This window comes from Zootermopsis nevadensis, unplaced genomic scaffold (genome assembly GCF_977971745.1).
Source record: "Zootermopsis nevadensis isolate Lab colony 2312 unplaced genomic scaffold, Znev_1.0 Znev_ptg000024l, whole genome shotgun sequence".
Classification (NCBI taxonomy): domain Eukaryota; kingdom Metazoa; phylum Arthropoda; class Insecta; order Blattodea; family Termopsidae; genus Zootermopsis; species Zootermopsis nevadensis.
This window is the reverse complement of record NW_028259156.1, coordinates 15,116,124-15,138,885: the sequence shown is the minus strand read 5'-3', so window position 1 is coordinate 15,138,885 and position 22,762 is coordinate 15,116,124. Positions and strand designations below refer to the sequence as shown.

The 22,762-nt window shown below is 38.7% G+C and overlaps 1 protein-coding gene across 1 annotated transcript; it reads right to left on the bottom strand.

Annotated features, from left to right (window-relative positions):
- Window positions 1–91: 91 nt before the first annotated feature.
- Window positions 92–21,168, bottom strand: LOC110830914 (progestin and adipoQ receptor family member 3). The gene is made up of 8 exons (XM_087355340.1): window positions 21,088–21,168; window positions 20,739–20,864; window positions 9,991–10,175; window positions 8,870–9,026; window positions 7,634–7,786; window positions 6,484–6,672; window positions 5,059–5,149; window positions 92–4,151 (listed from the first exon to the last, which is right to left on the bottom strand). The coding sequence occupies exons 2-8, from the start codon at window positions 20,841–20,843 to the stop codon at window positions 4,012–4,014; spliced, it is 1,020 nt and encodes a 339-aa protein (XP_087211466.1). The 5' UTR covers window positions 20,844–20,864; window positions 21,088–21,168; the 3' UTR covers window positions 92–4,011.
- Window positions 21,169–22,762: the final 1,594 nt, after the last annotated feature.

Sequence of the window (22,762 nt, the reverse complement as noted above, 5' to 3'; positions counted from 1 at the left end):
TTTCGTGCTTTCGTATTTATGATTTATGCCAATTTCTTGCAAATATAAACTGTGTTCCAATGTTTCTGAAAGAATAGATTCAATAAAAACATCCAGACAAAATGATATACTTTATTGTAATTGAGCATTCAGTTGAAAAAGACGATCACAGCACCCTTGTGCAGAGGTGTCTTGGAAGGGATGATGACACTATTGTTCATATAAGCTCCCATATTCTACACACAACAGAACAATCAAAGTATTTGCATTATGCAGGCCCCAGTAAAAGAAAGATTATACAATACTATTCACAATGACCCCAGGAAACATGCTACAATGGATTCAGAACTACAATACTGATGTACAGAGAGTAACCACCGTTGATTAAAGTATATCATGATCAGAAGTCTTACCGCCATTGTCCATACTATAACTAAAACCACTGTATATCTTAATAAAGTAATAAAATACATATAAAATATGGTAGTGTGATCTATAACTGTACTGCTGTGATAACATGCTGATGTTTTACTCATAGACCAAGCACACAGAACAAAAATATTACAAAACAATTTATACCTATATCCAAATTACCAGAATCTGTGTAGCTAAATAAATATGGGTAATATTTTATCTGAAATATATTGAGGGCTTTGATTTCTAACAATCCTTGAAGTTTCTTGTCTTTTAGATACTGCATATCACCTCAGCCCCACTTAATGGTACCTGCACCTTGTCGTGGTGGTGGGGCTTGAGTACCTCAGTGACCCCAAGAGCTACTGGTATGGCCTCCCTAGCCAGATTGGTCGAGGGGGAGAGGTCAGACTAAGACAGGTACCCTGGTCCTCCAGGTTGGGTGTTGGTCGCAAGGCTAACAACCTTGCACCATAAAAACAAAGACGTTTCGAAGCCTCGATCAAAGCTTCGGAGAGACGGACCTAACAGAGGACTGAATGGAAGAGGAGAATTGAGGAGGCCATGGACCAATAAGGACCGGAGAGCCATAGAAAAGATGAGATATCACCTCAGAGATGGTTCTAAAGCAAAGGTTATAACAAATACTGTATAACAATTTCTAAAAATGGGAATCTTCAGAGGTTCAATTCCCACACACACCAAATGTATCAGAAAGTATTAAATATTATTTTTGGCAGAATTTAGTTAGGCAAGAAAAGCCATGTCAATGAGGAGTGTGAAATTTGCATTAGCAGTGATATGCAAATCTACCTTTGACATTTCTACTTCACTTTATCAATGCTGATCTTCCTCCTACTCCTACAAATGAGACCAGTCAACATGGCACTCATGACGAAAAGTTAACAAGGAACCAATGTGTGACAAAATCTCTAGAATCCATGTCCAGTGTTCACAGTAATCAAACATAAAGAAAAGTTTAGCTCTGAAAGACAATTTCACTGCACAAGTCATTCAGCATCACTTAATGTGCAACATGATAACTAATTAGCCTTATGTCAAAGTCTATATTAATGGCAAGGTTTTCTTTCACACTTTCCATCAATGTAACATCAGCAACTCACAGCACAAAATATCAAAAATTGTCCAACATGATTATATTGCAAACATATCTTACAGATCTTCAACCTGTATCAAAGGGCAGATGACCATGAAGTCTGGTAAAAGTTCACAGACTTTCTGCCCCATTATCAGGGTGACAAGTCATTATCACTTATTGCCCTGATGATGGGAGCAGCAAGGACCTCTGAAATGTCAGTAAACTTTTACCAGACTGCACAGCACAACAACCCAGAAGACGGCAATCTTCATAACTGCTGATATGATGTGAGAACCTGAAATCTCATTCTAACAGAGGGTTCTTAGAATATTCTCTTTGAAACTTTATAGCTGAGTGGCAAATATTAACATTTTCAATTACCACAATTTCATTTTAACACCAGACGTATGATTTAGAATCCCTTAGGGTCAGTTAGCCGTGGTGGTGCGACTTGAGTACCTCAGTGACCCCAAGAGCTACTGGTATGGCCTCCCTAGCCAGATTGGTCGAGGGGGAGGGGTGAGACTAAGACAGGTACCCTGGTTGGGGGTTGGTCGCAAGGCTAACAACCTTGCACTGTAAAAAGAAAGATGTTTCGAAACCTAAACCTCGGACAGACGGACCTAACAGAATGACCGAATGGAAGAGGAGAATTGAGGAGGCCATGAACCGAATACGGACCGGAGGGCCATAGAAGAAGAAGAAGAAGAAGAAGAAGTAGGGCCAGTTAGTAACCCATTTCCACAGACACACAGTCTCACCTGTCACAATAACAGTAATATAAATATTGTAGCTAATTTTAAGTTACTCTCAGCTTAAAGTTTCAGATACTTCTTGTATTATTAAATTTATTTTCATGATAGTCACTTCATCAGTTATGAAAACCTAACCTTCCAGGATACTTATATTTTCATATATCATCTAATCACTAACAAAAACATTTATGGATCTTGTTCAACAAAAACCTGTGACTACAGAGTTATAAAATTTAATTTTTTTGTAAAAGTGAGGATTAAAGTATTCAAGGTCAATCTAGGAAATTTGGTTATTATATTATCTACAACGTATGAGTAAAAATATAAAATTCAGTCTCATATAACAATACAGTTCCACCACAAGAGGGTTCCGCTATATTGAAATAAAACATACAGACATGTCACTGTAGGTTACATTCTACGTAATTGTTTTACGAAATACGTGCATCAGGAACTACCAGTGTGTCCTGACAGAAGAACATTATAGAAAATAGGTAATTTAGTATTTTGCCCAACCATACAGACACACAGCACAGAGATCCACTCACGCTGCCAAATCTCATAGCTAACCGAGCAACAAGCGTTAAAATGAAAGTCTAAATGATTTACATCACTGGAAGACATGCAGGCAGCTATAGTATTTTTCTACTGACAGCTGCAATTTACCTGGCTCAAGCTTTGTGATGATTCAAGTTTAGCTATTATTGTATTTATAATTATTTGTTAAATCTATGATATAATAAACTTTTGCTGTCATAGTAAAAGTTAAGGACTTTGCCTTAACTAGTAGCCAAAACACATATTTATTCTAGTTCCATCGATTTCCTTAAAATTGTTCTAAAATTTTGGCCAAAAATTAACTTTGTAAAATTTTAAGGTCATAAGAAATTCATTTTCATGCCATTTCTTGTTTTTCAGTTTTTTTAATATCGCTCGGACTCAACAACCACACTGTTTTGTTGCTAACCATAATTTGATACAAGGCACCAATAACAATGTCCTTCCATTGTCAAAATTTAAAATGTTGTGGTAATGGATTGTTATTATGGATCTTACTCCCCCCAATATTCTCTTTGGACAAATTTCATAAAAGTAATTATATGAAAGCAGAGAAACTAGCTGCTCTGGTTGCTGAGCGTACAAGTTTCCAAACACCATATGATTGTTTCTTAAGGTTTCTGCTGCCACTGTACTCCAAACATTCATTTCGATCCTGCATCAAACATCTTAATCCACTCAACAAACAGGGAAAAGAACAAATCCAATAATGCACAGCCTCACAAACTGCTGGACCCGATAAACACTTACAACATTCAGTATTACAATAACACGACCAGTATCCACACACTGGTGCAGCACAAATACATTTTCGCATAACAAGTGAGCATGAATGTGATACCGTACCAAACACTATCAAAAAAGCATGAGCTATACTTAAAATGATATTGCATGAATATAGCTTTTTCTTATAATGCTCCATCATGCTTTTTTAAAGTCTTAATTAACATTACAACTTTTTGTTTCGTGCCAATAATATGGCCTCACGAAGTCCTTTAATCGTAAAACTATAAAGGCAAAAATAAAATAAATAATAAAAGACTTTCATAACTGATATGAAATTCATCCAACTTAGATCCATCACAGCAGCCGTAACTCATAATTTAACAACCAACATCTGGACTCTCTCCCCCCTTGTCCTTACACAGGAAATGGAAGAATGGTTCAACAGGCAAAATTACGTAAAAACCTAATCGGCCGATACTCTCATAGTCGCATGTTACTTGCACAGCCGTGGTTCATCCTGAATTCTACATATTTGATGCCCGTGTTATGCCAGTAGTACAGCGCAAGTACTACAAAAAGATGCCACCACTGGTGTGAGGACCCAAGGTAGTCAACCCGACCTGTAAATAAAAAAATAAATTTTTATCTGAAAATAGCTCTCTTCCGGGTTCTTGCAACATGTTTAATTACATGCCAAAAGTGCTTGCTGCCTCCATCATCAGGACAATTCAGTAAACTTTTACCAGACTACACAGCGCAACAACTGAGAGGCAGCCATCTTCATACTCGCCACCACGAGAACCTATCACATGATTTTGTATCCCTCAGGTGTGCAAGGAGGGTCTCAGCGATGTGGTTCCGCTGCTTTGACACTGTAGCAAAGCACATGTTGGAGATGATGTCACTCACAGCGAGTTAAATGAATAGATCTGTCACCTCACCATTATCACAGATAATGACAATAAATCTAGGTTGAAGATTTCTGTCTTCTGGGTTCTTGCGCTGTGTAGTCTGGTCGATGTTTACAAACGTTTCAGAACAACAATCCAGAAGACAGAAATCTTCATACTCACCGCTGTGAAAACCTCAAATCTTATAAATCTAGGTTGCCTGACGCTGTATGGAATTAAGATCTACAGCAATATAGAATACACCACAACAGCTTCCTGTACTTCATTATGCATCTGCTTCTTGCTGTCATCTGCACAAGCCTTGATGAATGAGCACAAGTGGTTTCAAGCATTCAGATGTAATCCTCTTTCACAAAGAATGCGAAGCATTTTATATTTACCACACTTCAGGAATCAGGTAAGATTCTAGAATACAACATGACTCTTATGAAACTAGCATAGCAGATTTATCATGATACAAAATTACAGTTATCCTGTGCACAGTAAACAATGAAAGTATGAAGTAAATTACTGCTACACTTAAAACAATTAAACTAAATAAAATACTGCACAACAAATTGTAATAATTAAAAACGGATGAGGTTGTTACGTTCCTAATATGACGAGTCCCACTTACCTGACCAAAACCTTTCTGGAAATTTAGAGATGTAGATTAGGAATGCCAGTCCACTGATGGCGTACATCCCCAAGACTCGCGGTAAGAGGAGCTGCGGTTGAGAAAGTTTGAATGGTTTGTTATTCAGATAATTTCCTTTTGAAAGTAGTAAAAGACTTGCTTCAGGAATTTTAGTTCTGCTGCATTTACAACACGAAGTGGTTTTTAGCCAACGCCCAATAACCATAAGGGGATTTTATGCAAGTTCCATACCACTGACCAGCTCACCATAATTTGTCCTCCTTTTTTATACTTTTTATGTAAACTCGATGAGATGGGACCAACACAAGTGCCATTTACTTGATTCATTAATTAATTTAAGCCCATCCAACCATGATTGTATGTCATACAAATATATGCTTATGATAAGCCTTTTGAAAAGTCATTTATGTTTAACTTAGTAACAGAACTGCTGCATGAAATATATATTTTTAATTTTGATAATGGTAACCAATAATTTAACCATTATGCATATTCTCGTATCATCATCACCATCTGGCTGCCAAACAGTTGGGCCAACTGTTGACCCATTCCAGCCTCGAGCACTCCAAAATCTCATAACGGGCTTGATACAAAGAACATTGAGATTGCATAATTGTGTTTCCAGACTTTAAAAGAACAAAGTTAATATTCTATATTCTGTAGCGTAAAGTTATATTGAGAGCTGAATCAGTATAGTGAATGGCTATGAGCTCGATTACCGGTTTCGAATCCTGCCATAGGGATATTTTCTCTTTTGACCGACACACAGACCAGCCCTGACATCCCTCCAGCTTCTTATCAAGCAGGGAGTGAGGGCGCTGTTTCCCTAGTAGCAAAATGGAATGTGATGCTGATCACACTTCCATCTAGACCTCAGGTTATGAATCAGTGGAGTCATACTCTATTCCACATGTTTGTTTTCATACTGGGTTGCTTAATTAAGTATAAGAAAACTTATAATGCTGTATATCTACAGACAGGACTCTACGTTCCAACACGCAATTCAGCAACCCAATGTACCATCTTCTTCGCTCAACAAATCCAATTTTCTTACCCAGATAAAAAGACAGAAGTTCCCAAAAACCATCACTGTTATAACAGCATAGTGAGATTGAAAAACTAAGCAGATTAAAAATTTTTATCAAAATACAAACAAATACAAGAAATGAAAAAAGTAAATGTGAAACTTTGTACACAAATAAAATTTGCCTAGTATTTTTTATTTACAAAGCATTCATAAATTTCCTGAGGCTTATTTTCTATTTTTCCTAACAGCCTACATCAACAACTTAGAATTCTGCAGTCTTATTTTCCAGTTTTCATACCAGTAGCAAAAACAAAATGGGAACAGTGACAAAATGTCATCTTTTCTTTTCTCTATGTCCAAAAATGTAATTTCAGTACCTGAACTACACCATTTCCCAAGCCTCCCATGATGACAGTCCAGTGGAACGTTGGAACAACACCATAAAGAGCCCAAGCCAGGAATACGATGAGCTTCGTGTTAGCATCAACTTTTAACTTTGGAATTTGCAGCACCATAGCAAATGCAAAGATGACGAATATTGTAACCAGATAGAACATCTGCCACTCCTGAAACAAAACCACAACAGAGTTTCATAGAAAAACAACCTGACATTAACATTAATTATAACTATGCATAGTTACGTATGTAATTCTCTTTTATCAAAAATTTTTGTTTCATATTTTGAAGCACATATAATAAGATATGCAATAAAAATTCACATAACTATCTCCACAGAGCATAATCCTGTTCGAGTAACTAACAGTTGTTCAACTAGTCATGAAATCACCAGCTTTTATAAAACTCAAAGGTTAATTACTATGTACTCAAGAGCCTCCCACTGGTCTGCATTCTGATCCAGGTAAATCCAGTCTGCATGTAAATATCCCATCTAAATATTATTTTCTCTATAAGCTTAAATCTTCCAACCGAAATGTTGTATACCTTCCTCTTCCCATGTAGTTCCAATTTCATCTTCCTTTATTTAATGATTCTAATATTATTTGGTAAAATTTTTTTTTAAAGTCCTCATTCAGCTATTTCCTCAACCCTCCACTACTTCTCCCTCTTGGATTGAAACACAATCACACTCAATCTATTTCCTTTTCAGGGTCAGAGACCAAGTTTCATACCCATATACAACAAGGACGACTATATTTTTGTACGTTTTTAGACAGGAGACTTCTTCTTCTTCTATGGCTCTCCGGTCCGTATTCGGTCCATGGCCTCCTCAATTCTCCTCTTCCATTCGGTCCTCTGTTAGGTCCATCTGTCCGAGGCTTTGATCGAGGTTTCGAAACATCTTCCTTTTTACGGTGCAAGGTTGTTAGCCTTGCGACCAACCCCCAACCTGGAGGACCAGGGTACCTGTCTTAGTCTGACCTCTCCCCCTCAACCAATCTGGCTAGGGAGGCCCTACCAGTAGCTCTTGGGGACACTAAGGTACTCAAGCCCCACACAGGAAGACAAAATTCTGAGAAGTCGTACAAATTTGTATAATACTTTTGAATTATAAATTATTCTACTCACTTTCTCACACCAGAATGCATAGTATATTCCAGACATGTAGATTGCTAGCAGACTCAGCGCAATACCAAATAAGTCAAATGACAGGAAGCACGTGAATGCCCTCTCGGAGCAGCAAGAGAACGTGTGATACAAAGAAGATAAAATCATGCATATCTGCAACAGTACAAGTGATGCTGTTATAGGTTAGCACAGGGATTCTGCCAGGACATAAGAAATTGGACTGAAGTGAGGTCATGATCAAGATTTGAATTTTATTTTTAAATAAGGAATCTTTAGGTATATATTAGAGTTTAATTCAGTAAATTTAGGCTATTTAAGTGTTCTAACTTATGGCAATATTGTCCAAGCTTCTGTTTTGACGATCATGAAACTTCTGGCTCCAGATTCTGCTAAAGACCATTGAGTACTTTAATTATGTACATATTTTTTCACAAACCACTAATATTGCTCCTGCATAATTTATTTTCCTGTGATTCTTTATAAAACAACAAGATTTTAAAATTTAGATTATTGTGCACACTCTATAATATTTCAGGACAATATTAAAAATACAGCTACATTTTAAAAGTTAAAATTTCAACTGCATAAATTAACTAGTTGAATGATATAATTTGAAGGACAGGCAAAGGTAAATTAGCATTCTGGAGGGAATTAGAAGGACTGGAGAGAAAGAACGCTTTTATGACAACATAAATGTTATCTCTTCTATATGGTTTCCAGAATATCACTGCAATAACACTCTTCCAGTAATACAAAGAGGCAAATTTATGTAATCTTCAACAATTTGATATATGTAATTCTTATACAAGCCACGAAAAGCAATTTCAGCAACGCTCTTAATTCAAACCATGAAGTGACTACAATGTCACTTACCAAGCACAACCGCTTACCTGGAACCCCGTGGTCTGAGGCATCATGCTTCGCACCAGTCATACGGAATGCGAGCCGGTTCGAGTCTCGGGGAAAGAAATTTCTCATGAGATTTTCGACCGGTGTATGGGACCGGTGCCAACCCAGCATCGTGAGGAAATTGGGGAGCTACAATGGGTAGCGTAATCCAGTCAGGAAAGCTAGCAATGGCTGGGGGTTAGTCGTGCTGACCACACGTCACCCTATATCTGGTTGGATGATCGTTCACCTCTGCTTAGGCATGTGAACGTGAGGCCAGCAGTCAAGCTAGTCGGCTTTGGCTCTCTGGAGCTGTTACGCAATGGATTATTATTATTAACCGCTTACCTGGAAGCAGACCAGCAGCACACCAACAATGAATTTGTCTGCAAATGATGCATGGATGTTGAGCAGAACAAGATCATACAGTGTTAACCCCATGAACAACATCCAGCCAAAGACGTGACTCCATATGTTGACCGTCTCATTAGTCCACCAGAACATGCTAGATAAAAAACAGAGTTGACATGTTTATATAACCCATAAATCCATTACACACATATATGGTTCATATATAAACCACATTATTGATAATTTTTAAGTATGATCAAGCAAATATAACAATTCATGATGACGTTATGGGTTCTGGCACTGTGTAGACTTGTTTGTAGATGCTAATATTTCAGAGAAAATCTGAAGGTGGAAAGAGTATGTTCTCCAAAATGTTGGCATCTGCCAACAATTCCGCATGACACCAAAAAATCGTAATATCATTATCCCCACTGATGTAAAAAAAATTAAAATATCAGAGATAAGTTAAGTTTTGAGAAAGCTGTCTGTGTGTTACATATGCATACAGTAGCCTCAATGTAAATTAATACATTTCAATAAGACCTCATAATAAACATTATTTTTAATGTAAATATGTACCATTATTCAGATGTAACAAATGAAACAGTCTGTATGTTTGACAACAAATAAACCTTTAAAAATATCTGAATTGAAATAATCCTTTTAGGATAGTAAACAATAAAAGTGTTATCAATATACCTTTGGACAAGTTTCACAAAAATATTACTTAGCTTTGTGTCACATATTAAAGGTGTCATTACATCACACCATATCAAAACAAAAGAGAAAAAAAACTTTCAGATTTTACAGTTGGAATTCAAACTAAGATTCAAACCTAAAAGAAACTTCTGCACCATTTCTAAAACAATTCATTAATACTCTCCCTGTTAAAATAGTATCATGACAAAATATCATGTTGAATGCAATAAACATTTAGGTTGTGCAGGTTTCTTCATTAATATACATCATTTTAAAGAGGAAGGCCATTGTACAAACATCCTTGACCTCTGTAACAAACTAGTTAGTGCCATGTAACAGTCAAACCAGATGTTCTCCCCTTTGTTTACTGGCACTCAACTCCTGGATGTCTCCTGCAAAGTTAATGCACTTTCAATTACCTCTCCAGACACATCTTGGTGGTGAGGAAGCCCCGATATCCGGAGTGGATATAAGGATTAAACTTGAGGTAGCTCGGAGCATCATCGTATGAGAGCAGCAATGGATAGACACCACTCTTGCTCTCCTGGGTACAGTCTTCATTTTGCTGCTCCTCCCCTTTGTTACCTTTGTTACCATTATCACCCTGGAATCCAAAATCAATATTGTGAAACAGTAAAGTTAAGATTCACAGTATATTACACAGTAATTCTCAAGATTTCATCTGTCTGATTGTCAAACCCCTTAAAAAATTAAAATGTACCATAAAATTACCATAGGGAACAAGCTTTTAAACAGCCTTACACTCTTGTATCACAAGAGAAAGGTGATTAGAAACATTTTAAAGATATAAATTTTTGTGCTGCTTGATATAACGATGTTTTGCACATGCGCTTCACAAACCTAACCTTAAAACAATCAAACACCCAGACTTATCGACACAAGTAGCATCCGCTTGTACGCATTCAATATCTAGAGAACAAATCGACGGAAATTCATTCAATTTTGAGTGGACGTTATGCCACCAGCCAAATTTCGAAACTCGTACTTCAAAATATCCACCACTCGGTAATACCATAGTGAGACATGTTCTAAGTCGCGTGGTGGGATGATGGTAATGACGCCATTGCGCATGCTCACCACTAACAACCACAGCTAATGTATTGTTCATACACAAGGAACATAATTTTAATTCCGATCTAATATGAATTTGTATACCGTCTTCAATCATCCGTACCAAACAATGATTACAGAGGTGTGTAAGGAAAATTTAGTAACATCATAACCAACCGGAAGGTAGCGAGACTGTGATTAGTAACTCACAACGGAATAAGTTGACCCTGGTTACTTATGTCCGTACCGAAATAAGAATTACAGAAATAGGAGTTACAATGCGAAATGTGTGCAAGACTCCCAAGACTTGGCAAAACATGTATGACCGATGACCACAAGGAACTAACGGAGTGGCTTAAGGGGCCACTCCTAATTTCCAAGCACCTCCTTACTCAAAACCGAACTCACCACATGCAACTCAACTGGCTCCATTATTATTCCGAAATAAGTACCTACTTTCAGTGATTAAAACTTAATTGCGGGGAAATTACTTAAAAGTTCTGGGGGACTGGGGGTCCCCTAAAATCGTTCAGTGGCTGGCTGAGCGCCATGTCACCCACGGAGTCGGCGTCCATGAACGAGATCTACAACTGTAATCTACAACTAGAATATGCCAACATAATAGAACTATATCTACCCAGGCTCTATTAAAGTGCCAACTTAATTTACTCTTGCAAACACTTCCCTCAGTAACACTGCATTTAATATCAATAATACCTACCTTCTGTAAAGTGTGTTACGCTGACTAAACACAATTTTTATGTGGACACATGCAAATACTCTCACTTCAGAATGTAAATAAATTCTGCAAGTCTAAAACTACTGACGGATTTCAATGAACACAGAATTCAGCCAGACCCTGCCAAACCTGGTGTGAGGTTCCGAAGAAACGTCGTCCATTCTTGCATATTCTCATTAGACTCACAATTTTGGAACTGACTTTTTGCTCAAAACGGCAACATTATAGGCTACATGTCTAGGTGCAGAAGAGGATGCAGTGCACAGTCTGCCAGCCATGTGACGTTGGCCCGGAACCGGCGCAACAGAAAGCGCAGAAGCTGTTTTCGCCTTCTTTGAGAATAATCAATGATTCCCGATTCTTGCCGCATTTCGCCGCAGAGCTGCCAACCTTACAGTCCTAATACAAGTACCGAACACTGCTCATACGGAATGTGAGCCACTTCCATAAATCTCCAATTCTAGCAAATTCACCTAAGATCTATGTTAAAGCAGTCCTCCCATCTTCTTCTTGGTTTTACAAGTAAAATTCCGCGAGCAATACTTCGAATCGTAAGCAGATTTCCTAACAAACATTGCATCGTGAATGAGCGTCAGTTGCATAACGAGGCTTGTACTAATAGGTTGTATTTTGTTTGTTCAGCAATGTTTTTCTTTGCACTTGTGTTATTTGGAGGTTTTAAATTCTAATGTTTGAAATGTAGAACAGTAACAGTTAAGTGGGAGGCGAAATGCAAGACTGAATATTCGCCTTAATGGTGTCAACAATATTCGGACTACAATTTCGTGGTCAAACTGTACTTTAATCACGTGACCATTCTTAATATGAAACATGTAAGAGTAATTTTGTTACTGCTTCCTGCCGGCACAAAGCACTTGTTCACACAATCAGCCCACTAGTGACCACGTACAGGGTTAGCGAGAATTTACAACTAGATTCAAAACTATCTACTGGATGACCTCAGGACCGATCAAACTGGAGACCTCGATCGATACATGGCTCACGAGCTCTACTGTTCCATGTTATTCACTAAACAAATCATATATTCGCCTATATTCGGTAGGTATTCAGTTCGACTCTATCTGAGGTACTACACAACCCATCTTAATATCTTTCACACATTTTTAAATTTTTATAGTATAACGCCGTCAAAGTTTCTTGAAACATGCCATAGTCGGTCTCTGATCAATTTCTCTCAAATCAATTTATATATAATTTATATATATTTATCCAGAAATATGAACAAATGACACAATATCAGATCTTCCTGACGAAAGAATATTGTGTGTCCCAACTTTTAAACTCTGCAAGTTCACGACACAACAGTTTTCTTGAATGTTATATACATATAATTCAAATCTAAAAATCTCAATGTAAGAAACCAAGAAAAAATTACATTGTTATTTGAATGTTAGAATTTGTGGTTATAGTTCTGTTATATCTCATTCAACAGAAGCTTGTTATTTGTTCAATGTTTGATGCGCAGAAACGGGGACGAATTGCCTTTTTTATCCTCATTTCATTTTGTTTGTAATAGCGTGACGAACTGCCAGGACTGGGCGTTTTTCCTTCCTTAGAGGATTATGTGTCGTGCAAAACCGAACTTGTTCGCTCCTCGATGTGCAGATGTTACTGGAACTAGCTGTAACTGTTCATGACTGTCAAGTGCTAATTCACGAATAAATAACAGTTCACAATACAAACGGTAATCACTGACGGCAGACCAGTTAATAAAAAAGGCTGACTGGCTGACACGCTGACATGTGTCAGCTTCTACAGACTGTGCGAAAGACTATCAGGCTGTTGCTATCAGCTAAATTCTTCATTATTTTAGTAATCATGAACTTTAAAGCCGATTCACCTAAGATTGGTATTCGCGACTGTCAATACGCCCAGGAAATCTAAATCAAATGTTAACGCAAACATAAATATTGGTGAGTCAGGAAAGTAGAGTCAGTGCAGTGAAAGGTCATGGTGTGAACAACTGTGGTTCCGTTCGGAGATTAACTAACCACGTGAATAGCTGGTGTACGCTGAAACGCCTCACACAATCCACATTCCTACACTCTATCCGAATAACCTCATACAATCTTCTTCTTGGTCTTTCTAGTGGCGCTTTCCAATACATTTCTTCACTGAAATTCTGCACGCATTCCATGCGAGCTACACGCAACCTTCTACATTTCCCTTATTTCATGTTTCTTCAAAATAAATACTTCCCTGAGCACTTCGATTTCACTCACTTGTAATTTGTCTTCTTTAAATGGAGTATAAAATATATTAGAGAATTGAAGTTCTCACGGCCGCGAATATGAAGATGGCTGTCTTCTAGGTAGTTACACCGTGCAGTCTGGTAGACGATTACCAACGTTTCAGAGGTGCATCGCCCTGGTGATGGAGGCAGCAAGCACCTCTGAAACGTCGATGAACTTCTACCAGACTGCACGGTGCAACAACCCAGTCCCGTTTAAAAATAAAGATGTGTCACCTGTGTATACAGAAGATAGTAAAAGAGACTTCCTGACTAAAGTAACTGTTTCTAATCAATCTAGTCGTCTAGAAGTCAGCGGCTGGTTAGCAGAGATGGGCAGTTACCGGCGTACGTACTTAAACATCGTTATTAAAAGAGAAAACGGAACAAAAAGTGGAAAATAGAAAGACTCTCAAACAAGGCCACTCTACCGTGAAGACAGACCCCGTTATGTAGGTCTCCTTCCTCCTTCCTCGTCCTCCCCCCACGCCACACAATCATGGACGTTTCGCCGCGCCACTAACCTGTATTCCGGCATACTGAGACATCAGGAGTCACTGATGTATCTTCGCTTTGGGTCCACTGAATCAACTTTTAGTCGTGAAAGTGAGGCCCAGTCTTTATTCCCTACGTTCTTTAACGATGTTTTTCAGCTTCAAAGGTTATAAAGTAGGATAAATGTGGCCGTAGCCTGTGTCTAAACAATAGGATTTAAAATATTTCGGGTTGATTTAATTATGGTTCCTGTCAGACAGGTATATAATCTACTTTACGTAAATATTGAATATAAATGTCTTCAATTTCATGAAAAATTGATTAAAGTACAAAGAATGTGTACACACTAAGGTAAAACAAAGATGTCCCCAGTGCACAACTCTTTAAAGTCGAGGGTAGCTCTTTGTACCAGGTACCTTAACGATCAGCAAATCTAAATGTTGTATTTATGGGTTTCGTATGATTCTAACTGTAAACAGCGATTACTTCCTTGAACAGCATTAACCAATTTATCTTTGTAAAGGTAAACTGTTGTTTTCTTTGCGGTACGGACTGAATTCCCTCAGAGAAGCTTTATCTACAAAGGCCTAACTAAGTATCACGTGAGGACAAATGAAGTTTTTGCTCAATGCATTCTTAACCTCGGTAATGGAGGCGAGTGATTAACTACACGCCTCGGCCGTTTTGTCTCCGAAAAAATAATCCTGGTCCCATTTGAAAGGAGGCTGGGCAAAACCCAGTCACTCATCCCATAGCCTAGTCCACTGGTATTCAACCATTTCTTGTTCGCGTACCCCCAGATATAATTTCTCTTCAACTTTGTACCCCCAAAGTTGTTGGTGTATAATTCAAGTTATACATAGTATATAATCTATATCTGAAATAAATTAAATAAATTACATTATTGATTATTCAGTGTTTATCATAAAATAATTTTTTTTTTAAATTTCACGTACCCCCTAAGATGTCTTCGCGTACCCCCGGGGGTACGCGTACCCCAGGTTGAATACCACTGACCTAGTCAATATGGTGACTGAACATTTGCGGTGTGACGTACATATAACCAGATGAAAGACAAATGATTAATGGCAACACGCAGTGTGACATTTGTTAAGCTTTGCAGCTACGAATTTATCTGCAGTGAATGAATATCGAGATCGATCAGGAATGCAAGATTTCTGAGAACGAATACGGAAAACGTGGAACACACCTCTTCACTCTTGATGGAGAAAAACTATGAGAAGCCATAAATTTCGAAATATCTACGCAGAGCGTGCTGCATCTCGGTGTAAATGAAGCAGTCGGAACACAGTTTTATATTTGCTTTCATCTAACCGTGTTTTTAAATATACTCAGTGTACGGAAATGCGAAGATTTGTAAGTGAAAAATAATGGTTATGAATTAAAACTGAATTCGACCGACAAGTTTCACTGTGGAAAATCCGATTAACAGCGTTTTACCTAGATCGCTCGATAGACCTACTTTAACTGGGAACTTTAACGCGACGACAGATATCAATTTCCGTTTGTGCACTCACTTAGTGCGCCGTGTACAAAGAATGATAAATAACGGAACACTGCAACTCATGCATGCAAACGATCGCCTTGGGTTCAATACCTTTTCATGCAACGTAACATACAAAATACAGTTTTAAAGATCTCTCAGGGAGGGACTTCTATCAGGAGAAAGTAGCATAGGTAAAGTAATCTCACTTGGAGTTTCGTCTGTAGTTCTAATACACACCATTAGTTAGTTAACTTCAGTGTCACTTTTCCGAACTCAGTACCTCGTACACGATTTGGTGACATAATAAGATTCTTCCACACGGATGGTTCACTCAATGGTCTTATCGGAGCAAAATCAGTCCACCCAACTTTATGGATTGCATCGTGTTGTGTACTTTTAAAATTGTATGGGCAAAATCATCTACACTACTTTCATCATACATCATTTATTTCTCTGTCTACCACATGTTTCGACCTGACCACGGTATCTTCAGGAGTAAAGACTTACATGTTAAAGCAAACATTCCTCACATACTTGTTGTTTTTTAAAAAAAGCTCGTAGTGTTGCAGTTTAAGGGGCTTTCTGCCATTATATCAGTGAATAGTAGAAAGTTGGAATGGGTGGCGTTCGGAATTTCGCAAATGTTTATTACAACCATCGGCTGTTTTGACAAATATGGTTTACCGTGTCTAGAGATTTTTATAAGTAGCGTAATGATTCTCATCCGTTCAAATTAAACAATCCTATCTATGCTTAAGAACGAAGTAGACGAATCAGGGTCCTTGACACTGAGCTCCAGTCAGAAAAATTGTGTGGTATTCATAAATCAGATATTTATTTCAGTAGGTCGAAGTCTTAAAAATTCCGATCACCTTTCATTTGATTCCGAATCTTAACGTTGCCATAAAAACAAGAATAACGAGAGATGATGGCACATATCCTGTTTAATGGCGATAGCCTGCTTGTCTGAAGGAGAACACTGACATTTTGTGTGTCAGCGGTTTATAACTTCAATCTCTTCTGCATCCTTATTTCGTTGGGCTGATACAGACCCATATCCAAGACAGTATAACACCTACAGCGTTTGCATTCTAAGATGCAGGTCAGAATGGCTTAGCGTACCTCCTCCACAGCGCGTCATCAGTCATCCTTGTCGCATCGGAAACTTTCTCGATATTCTGCGCATACAACGCATAGACAGCCTTAACATACGTCTTCATCCTTCGGTTCACAAACTTTCTCATGCGCATTTCTATGTAAATACTATTTCTTGCACACACACTACAATCCTTTTCCCATGTAAATTATCCGCAGTTCGAGTTCCTTCATACGCAGTTCAACACTTCGCGCTTTGTGACGTTTTTACCACTCCCGAGAAACAACTTACGTATTTTAATGTAAGACTTAAGGTTCTCACAGCGATGAGTATGAAGATTTCCGTCTTCTGGGTTGTTGCGCTGTGTAGTCTGGTCGATGTAAACCAACGTTTCAGAGGTCATACTGCCTCCGTCATCAGTATGACCTCTGAAACGTTGGTTAACATCGACCAGACTTCACAGCGCAACAACCCAGAAGACAGAAATCTTCATACTCATCGCCCTGATGACGGAGGCAGTATGACCTCTGAAACGTTGGTAAACATCGACCAGACTACACAGCGCAACAACCCAGAAGACGGAAATTTACGTATTTGAAGTTCCACGATCACAAGGGGAGAACAATAATTCCTGTTTCACTATTTTAACAATTCTTCATTAGTAGTTACCAGAAGAAGTGTTAACACATTCTTTAATTGCTAGATCGAAAAAAATAAATACTGATAAAGATGGTTGTCTTCTGAGTCGTAGAGCCACGAAGTCTTGCTGCCTCGGTCATCAGGTCGATGACCGCAAAGCATCGATGTTGGAGGCAGCAAGGAGCTTAGAGAGGTCGGTAAACTTCTATCATACTGCACGGCGCTACAACCCAGAAGACAGCCATCTTCGTACTCGTGAGTTAATAATAATTAGATATGTAGTTTATTATTTGTACTACATAACGTGAGGCAGAGGACAAGTTCTCGAAAAAAAGCCACTGCTGTTTTATCGGTCTGTGGAGGAGAAACTCTTAACAACAATCTTCTCAATTTAGGCAATCGACTCAGAGGGAGAAACAGGTCGTTAGCCTATTAATTTAAACAGGGCGTTATTATCAGAAGGCATTTGCGAATAAAGCTGAAGTACGTCTTCGTAAAAGAAAGATTTTTCGATGCGTGACCTCTTTGGAAGAAGAACCGATTTCTCAAGTTGTACATCATACATAACATCCATTTGGTTAAGATACTATGGCTAATTTGGCAGTCACTGTAGCTGCCTGTCTCGATGGCACGTTCTGACTCTCACCGTGCGCATAAGAGAAAAGCAGTAATGGACACTGTAATGCTTTCTAATACGAAACAAGATTTCAGTGGCGGTCCTCTCCAGTATTTCTGTGTTTTTCAACCTTTCTAGTACCGCGGAAACCCTCCCCAAAATTATCACAAAAATTGTGATTAAACAGAATATAAATTAACTAAAATATAGATAGAACATACAGTTAATTTCGTTTTTTTTCTCCAATGTGCAAGTAAAAATGTTACGAAAATAAAGCTTGAAACTTTTATCAATACAGCATAAGAAAATAAAAGAGTCGAATCTATCAACTCGCGGACCCGTTTGGCATAATTTGCGGACTCCCAGTTGAGAAACATTGCTGTATTTAATATCAGTGTTAGTCGCTTTACGAACTGAGCTGTCCTGGATTAACAGACACAGTTTGTACCTACTATTGATACAAACATAGTTATATTATAGTCCCACACGGTACTCAGCATATGTTAAGTCAAATTACATTTGAAAGTTTATATATTTTTACCTATCGTTTCCATTTGAATATAATGTACATTTTTCCACGCCAAGTACTCTTAAAATGTAACAACATAATTAAATACGATTCTAACAATTAAATTATCCATTTAAATTACATCAATGCTAATGAACTGGACTTATGACCAATGCTTTTTCGATGGTCAGCCATCATGAACAGTCTTGCCAACTGAACGTCAGACGTAACAATGGTAAACGAGGAGACGGGATGTATCGTTGTTTCCGAGTTAAGCTAGCTGCTAAGTTACCTTAACCATACGCACCTCTAACAGAACTTCAGCCAGCATGATCCAAGCTGCACTGAAAGCGTTGTACAAAAAGCTGACATCCATATGCTACAGAACGTCACTCACAGACAACCTGCCAACTACTGTCTTCGGAAACAGACGTTGAAATCCGTGATCTCACTTTCACTGCCCTGAGGCGACTTTTTTCCAATATCTTAACACTACAAGACTGCAGCACAGCCAAACCACTTATGATACCAAATGTGTCGTCATCAAAACTTTCTTCGCTTGCATCTGCTTATCTTAATTAACCTTTCATTCTCCTTTAAGGCCTTAAACGGTTATCTGTCCGTGTGTAAAAAAACTCGAATAAAATAAATTTATTTTATTCAATCCTTTAACAACGAAGCTCATCTACGTAATATTTAAAAATTCAGTCCATACTTTAACAGAGCGCTGTTTGGAGAAACAACTGTTGTTCACACTAACGCTACGTCTCTGCCTACCTAGAAAAGTAGAACGTACAATTAATACCAGACAACATCCACGCCCCGAGCTGGACTAGAAAGTGAAAGTGGCTAGGACACAGGGGTCATCTGACATGTAGCAGCGACGGAAGATAAAATGTGGCTCGATGGGGACATGCTAACCGAAATGACACTCACTCATGATGATTAGTGATCATCGTTCTGATAATTAAGGCAGCAAGTACCTCCAAAACGTCGGCAATCACCTACCAGACTACACGACATTACAACTCAGAAGGCAGCCATCTTCGTACTCGTCACCGTGAGAACCTAAAATCCTACTTAAAATGTAATATTTTATGAGCTGCCTACAGCTTTAATTTTTCTTAAATGTTCAATTTACTATAGTCCCACCATGACCTGAAACCATTCTAACGAAACTTCGTAACTGTAAATTTAGTGTACGTCCCACTGAACACTGCCAGTCAAGGAAAAGAAATCACTAAAACATCGCTTTACGGACGGACAGACTTTCAAATTGTTGCCTTATGGTCAAATGGATAAGGTCTATGCATCAGAAAATTCTCTATATTCTTTTATTATTAATATCGCTCCACTAGGAATGTCAACATAGCTATGTGGACATTCTTAAACACGTTTATATGAAAGGAATAGGTCCCCCCCCCCCCTTGTTCCTCCTGAAAAACACGCTCTTATACGCTCCGAATCTTGGTTTCACACCATTCCTACCAAATTCATCCTTCACACGACATACAGTCACTTACAGTAGGCACGTCGTCATGCATGCTAATCAAACTTTGAGGAAACAGCAAGTATGCCGGATTCTGCTGTATTTCTAACCCTCAACCGGTCAAAAGTAAACCAGTTTCTTTACATCTTGTTGACCAATATAATCGGTCACTATATTTAAAAAGTGTAACGATTATTTTCACTTCGGGAACTTCTCATGCAAAAAGTAGACCCTGCTACTTCTCTTCACAGTCTCACAAATAAAGGTTTGCACTAAAATTGCACTTATATACTCTCAGATAGACGAAGGGCTCATCCCCCTCCCACCCAAATCATTATGCAACCTGAATGTCCGTTATCATGCTTACAGGAGTTCGCTATTGGGACTAATATATTTATCTATCTGTAGTTCATTTAACAAAGTTGATAGTACCTGAGACTACATAACGCCGAAAGATGGGGCAATTAATAAATAACATTTTCAAATTACAGAAAGAAAACGGTTGTGGTCTAAGGCATTATTCTGGAATTTGCATGGATAGACTAAGGAAAACCACGAAACTCTTGGTCAGAACAGCCGGTCTCCGGGCCGAGACTTCGGATCGTTTTCGAAAATAAAAAAGGCGCTTACAATTTTATTTTATATAACAAAGTGGGATCTTCAGAGATACGAACAAAAATTAAATTCGCTCGACTGCGTCAAATTTCATCGAGGTCTGCTTAGCTGTTTCGAATACGAAACACGAGCGCCACTCACCTTGACACCAGTCATCCTCTCCGTCACACTCTCGTTGATTTCCTCCAGCCTCTGGTTTTCGTCTGCAACGTCGGGCTTTGTGTCGATGCCCACACCAAGCTTCATGGCTGCTACTAACCTCCAACTCTGCACAAAGGAACACTTCATTCACCCACTAAATTGCCACTGACGATGAAGATAACAATATTATTATCTGCATTTTTATCACACACCATACTTTATATTTTCACTGTACGCATTTCTACAACCAGTACCTAAAGGTTGACCTACGCACTATACTCCCTAAAGATCCTGATGTTATACTGCGTTCCAGGGTTCCAGGGTTGGAACCTCGGAGCGAGTCACTTACCAGAAGATTCCTGGAAGGGATGGCAGCAGGCCGCGTACAGTACACTCCGAATAAAATATCACCACGGTATGTAACACAGGAAAGTCGTTCTCACTAAACTAAACATCACTAGAAAATTAACACTGCAGAGAGTATTAGATAATTTTATCTTCTCCACAACTCTTCGGTCCTCTTCCAATTTTTCCACTCACAGACCATCGCTTTCTGACATATCACTCGAATCATCACTACCACTTCACCAATCCAGTATATTCAATTACATATGTATTATAAATATATTAGTGACAAAGCGTGACTAGGCGTGACCTCTTTCAAAGCGTCATACTTAAGTGGTAAAATATCAAAAAGATTTTAAAAGCGTGACTACGCGTGACGTAATGTAACGGCGTGACGAGATGTTCCCATGAGTGTCGAAACGTGACGATCATTTGAAATCGTGACAAATCGTGACAAAACGTGACTAGGCGTGACGAGATGTTCCCATGAGTGTCGAAACGTGACGAATATTTACAAATCGTGACCAGGCGTGACAAGGCGTGACTTTCTGTAACGGCGTGACGAGTTGTGGCCATAAGTGTCAAAAAGTCACAAATGTTTTCAAAACTTTACCTAAACCAACAAAATCTACTAAACAAACTTAACGTAACCTAACACAACCTAACCTAACCTAACCGAACCGAACCTAACCTAACCTAACCTAACCTAACCCAACCTATCCTAACCTAACCCAACATGTCGAAAATTATTCTAACGTACAACAAAGTAGCCTAAGTTAACCGAGGCTTACGTAACATAACGTAAGCGTGCCGAAGAGTGACTTTGTGATCACGCGTGCCCAAGTGTGACCTGGTGTAACATCATGACAAATGATCACCACATTTGTCGAAAACTGACGACGTTACACATAGCGTGACCAAACGTGACTAAGCGTGATAAAGCATGACTAGGCGTGACGAGAGGTCACCATAAGTGTTAAAATACGACGAAGATTAGAAAAGTGTGTCTAAGCGTGACCAAGCGTGCTCAAGCGTGATAAGGCGTGACGTACTGTAACGGCGTGATTAAGAAGTGGCCAGAAGTGTCGAAACGAGACGAATATTTACAAAGCGTGACAAAGCGTGACTAGGCGTGACTTACTGTAACGGCGTGACGATTTGTGACCATAAGTGTCGAAACGTGACAAACATTTTCAAAACTTTACCTAAACCAACAAAATTAACCAAACAAACTTAACCTAACCTAACACAACCTAACCTAACCCAACCAAACCTAACCTAACCTAACCTAACCCAACCTATCCCAACCTATCCTAACCTAACCCAACATGTCGAAACTTAATCTAACGTATTGCAAAGTAGCCAAAGTTAACCGAGCCTTACGTAACATAACGTAAGCATGCCGAAGCGTGACTTAGTGATCACGCGTGCCCAAGCGTGACAAATGATCACATTTGTCAAAAACTGACGACGTTTCACAAAGCGTGAAAGCGTGACTAGGCGTGACCTGCTATGAAGACGTGACGAAAGGTCACCATACGTGTTAAAATACGACGAAGCTTAAAAGTGTCTAAGCGTGAACAAGCGTGCTCAAGCGTGACTAGGCGTGACATACTGTAACGGCGTGACGAGTTGTGACCATAAGTGTAGAAACGTCACAAAAACTTTCAAAACTACCT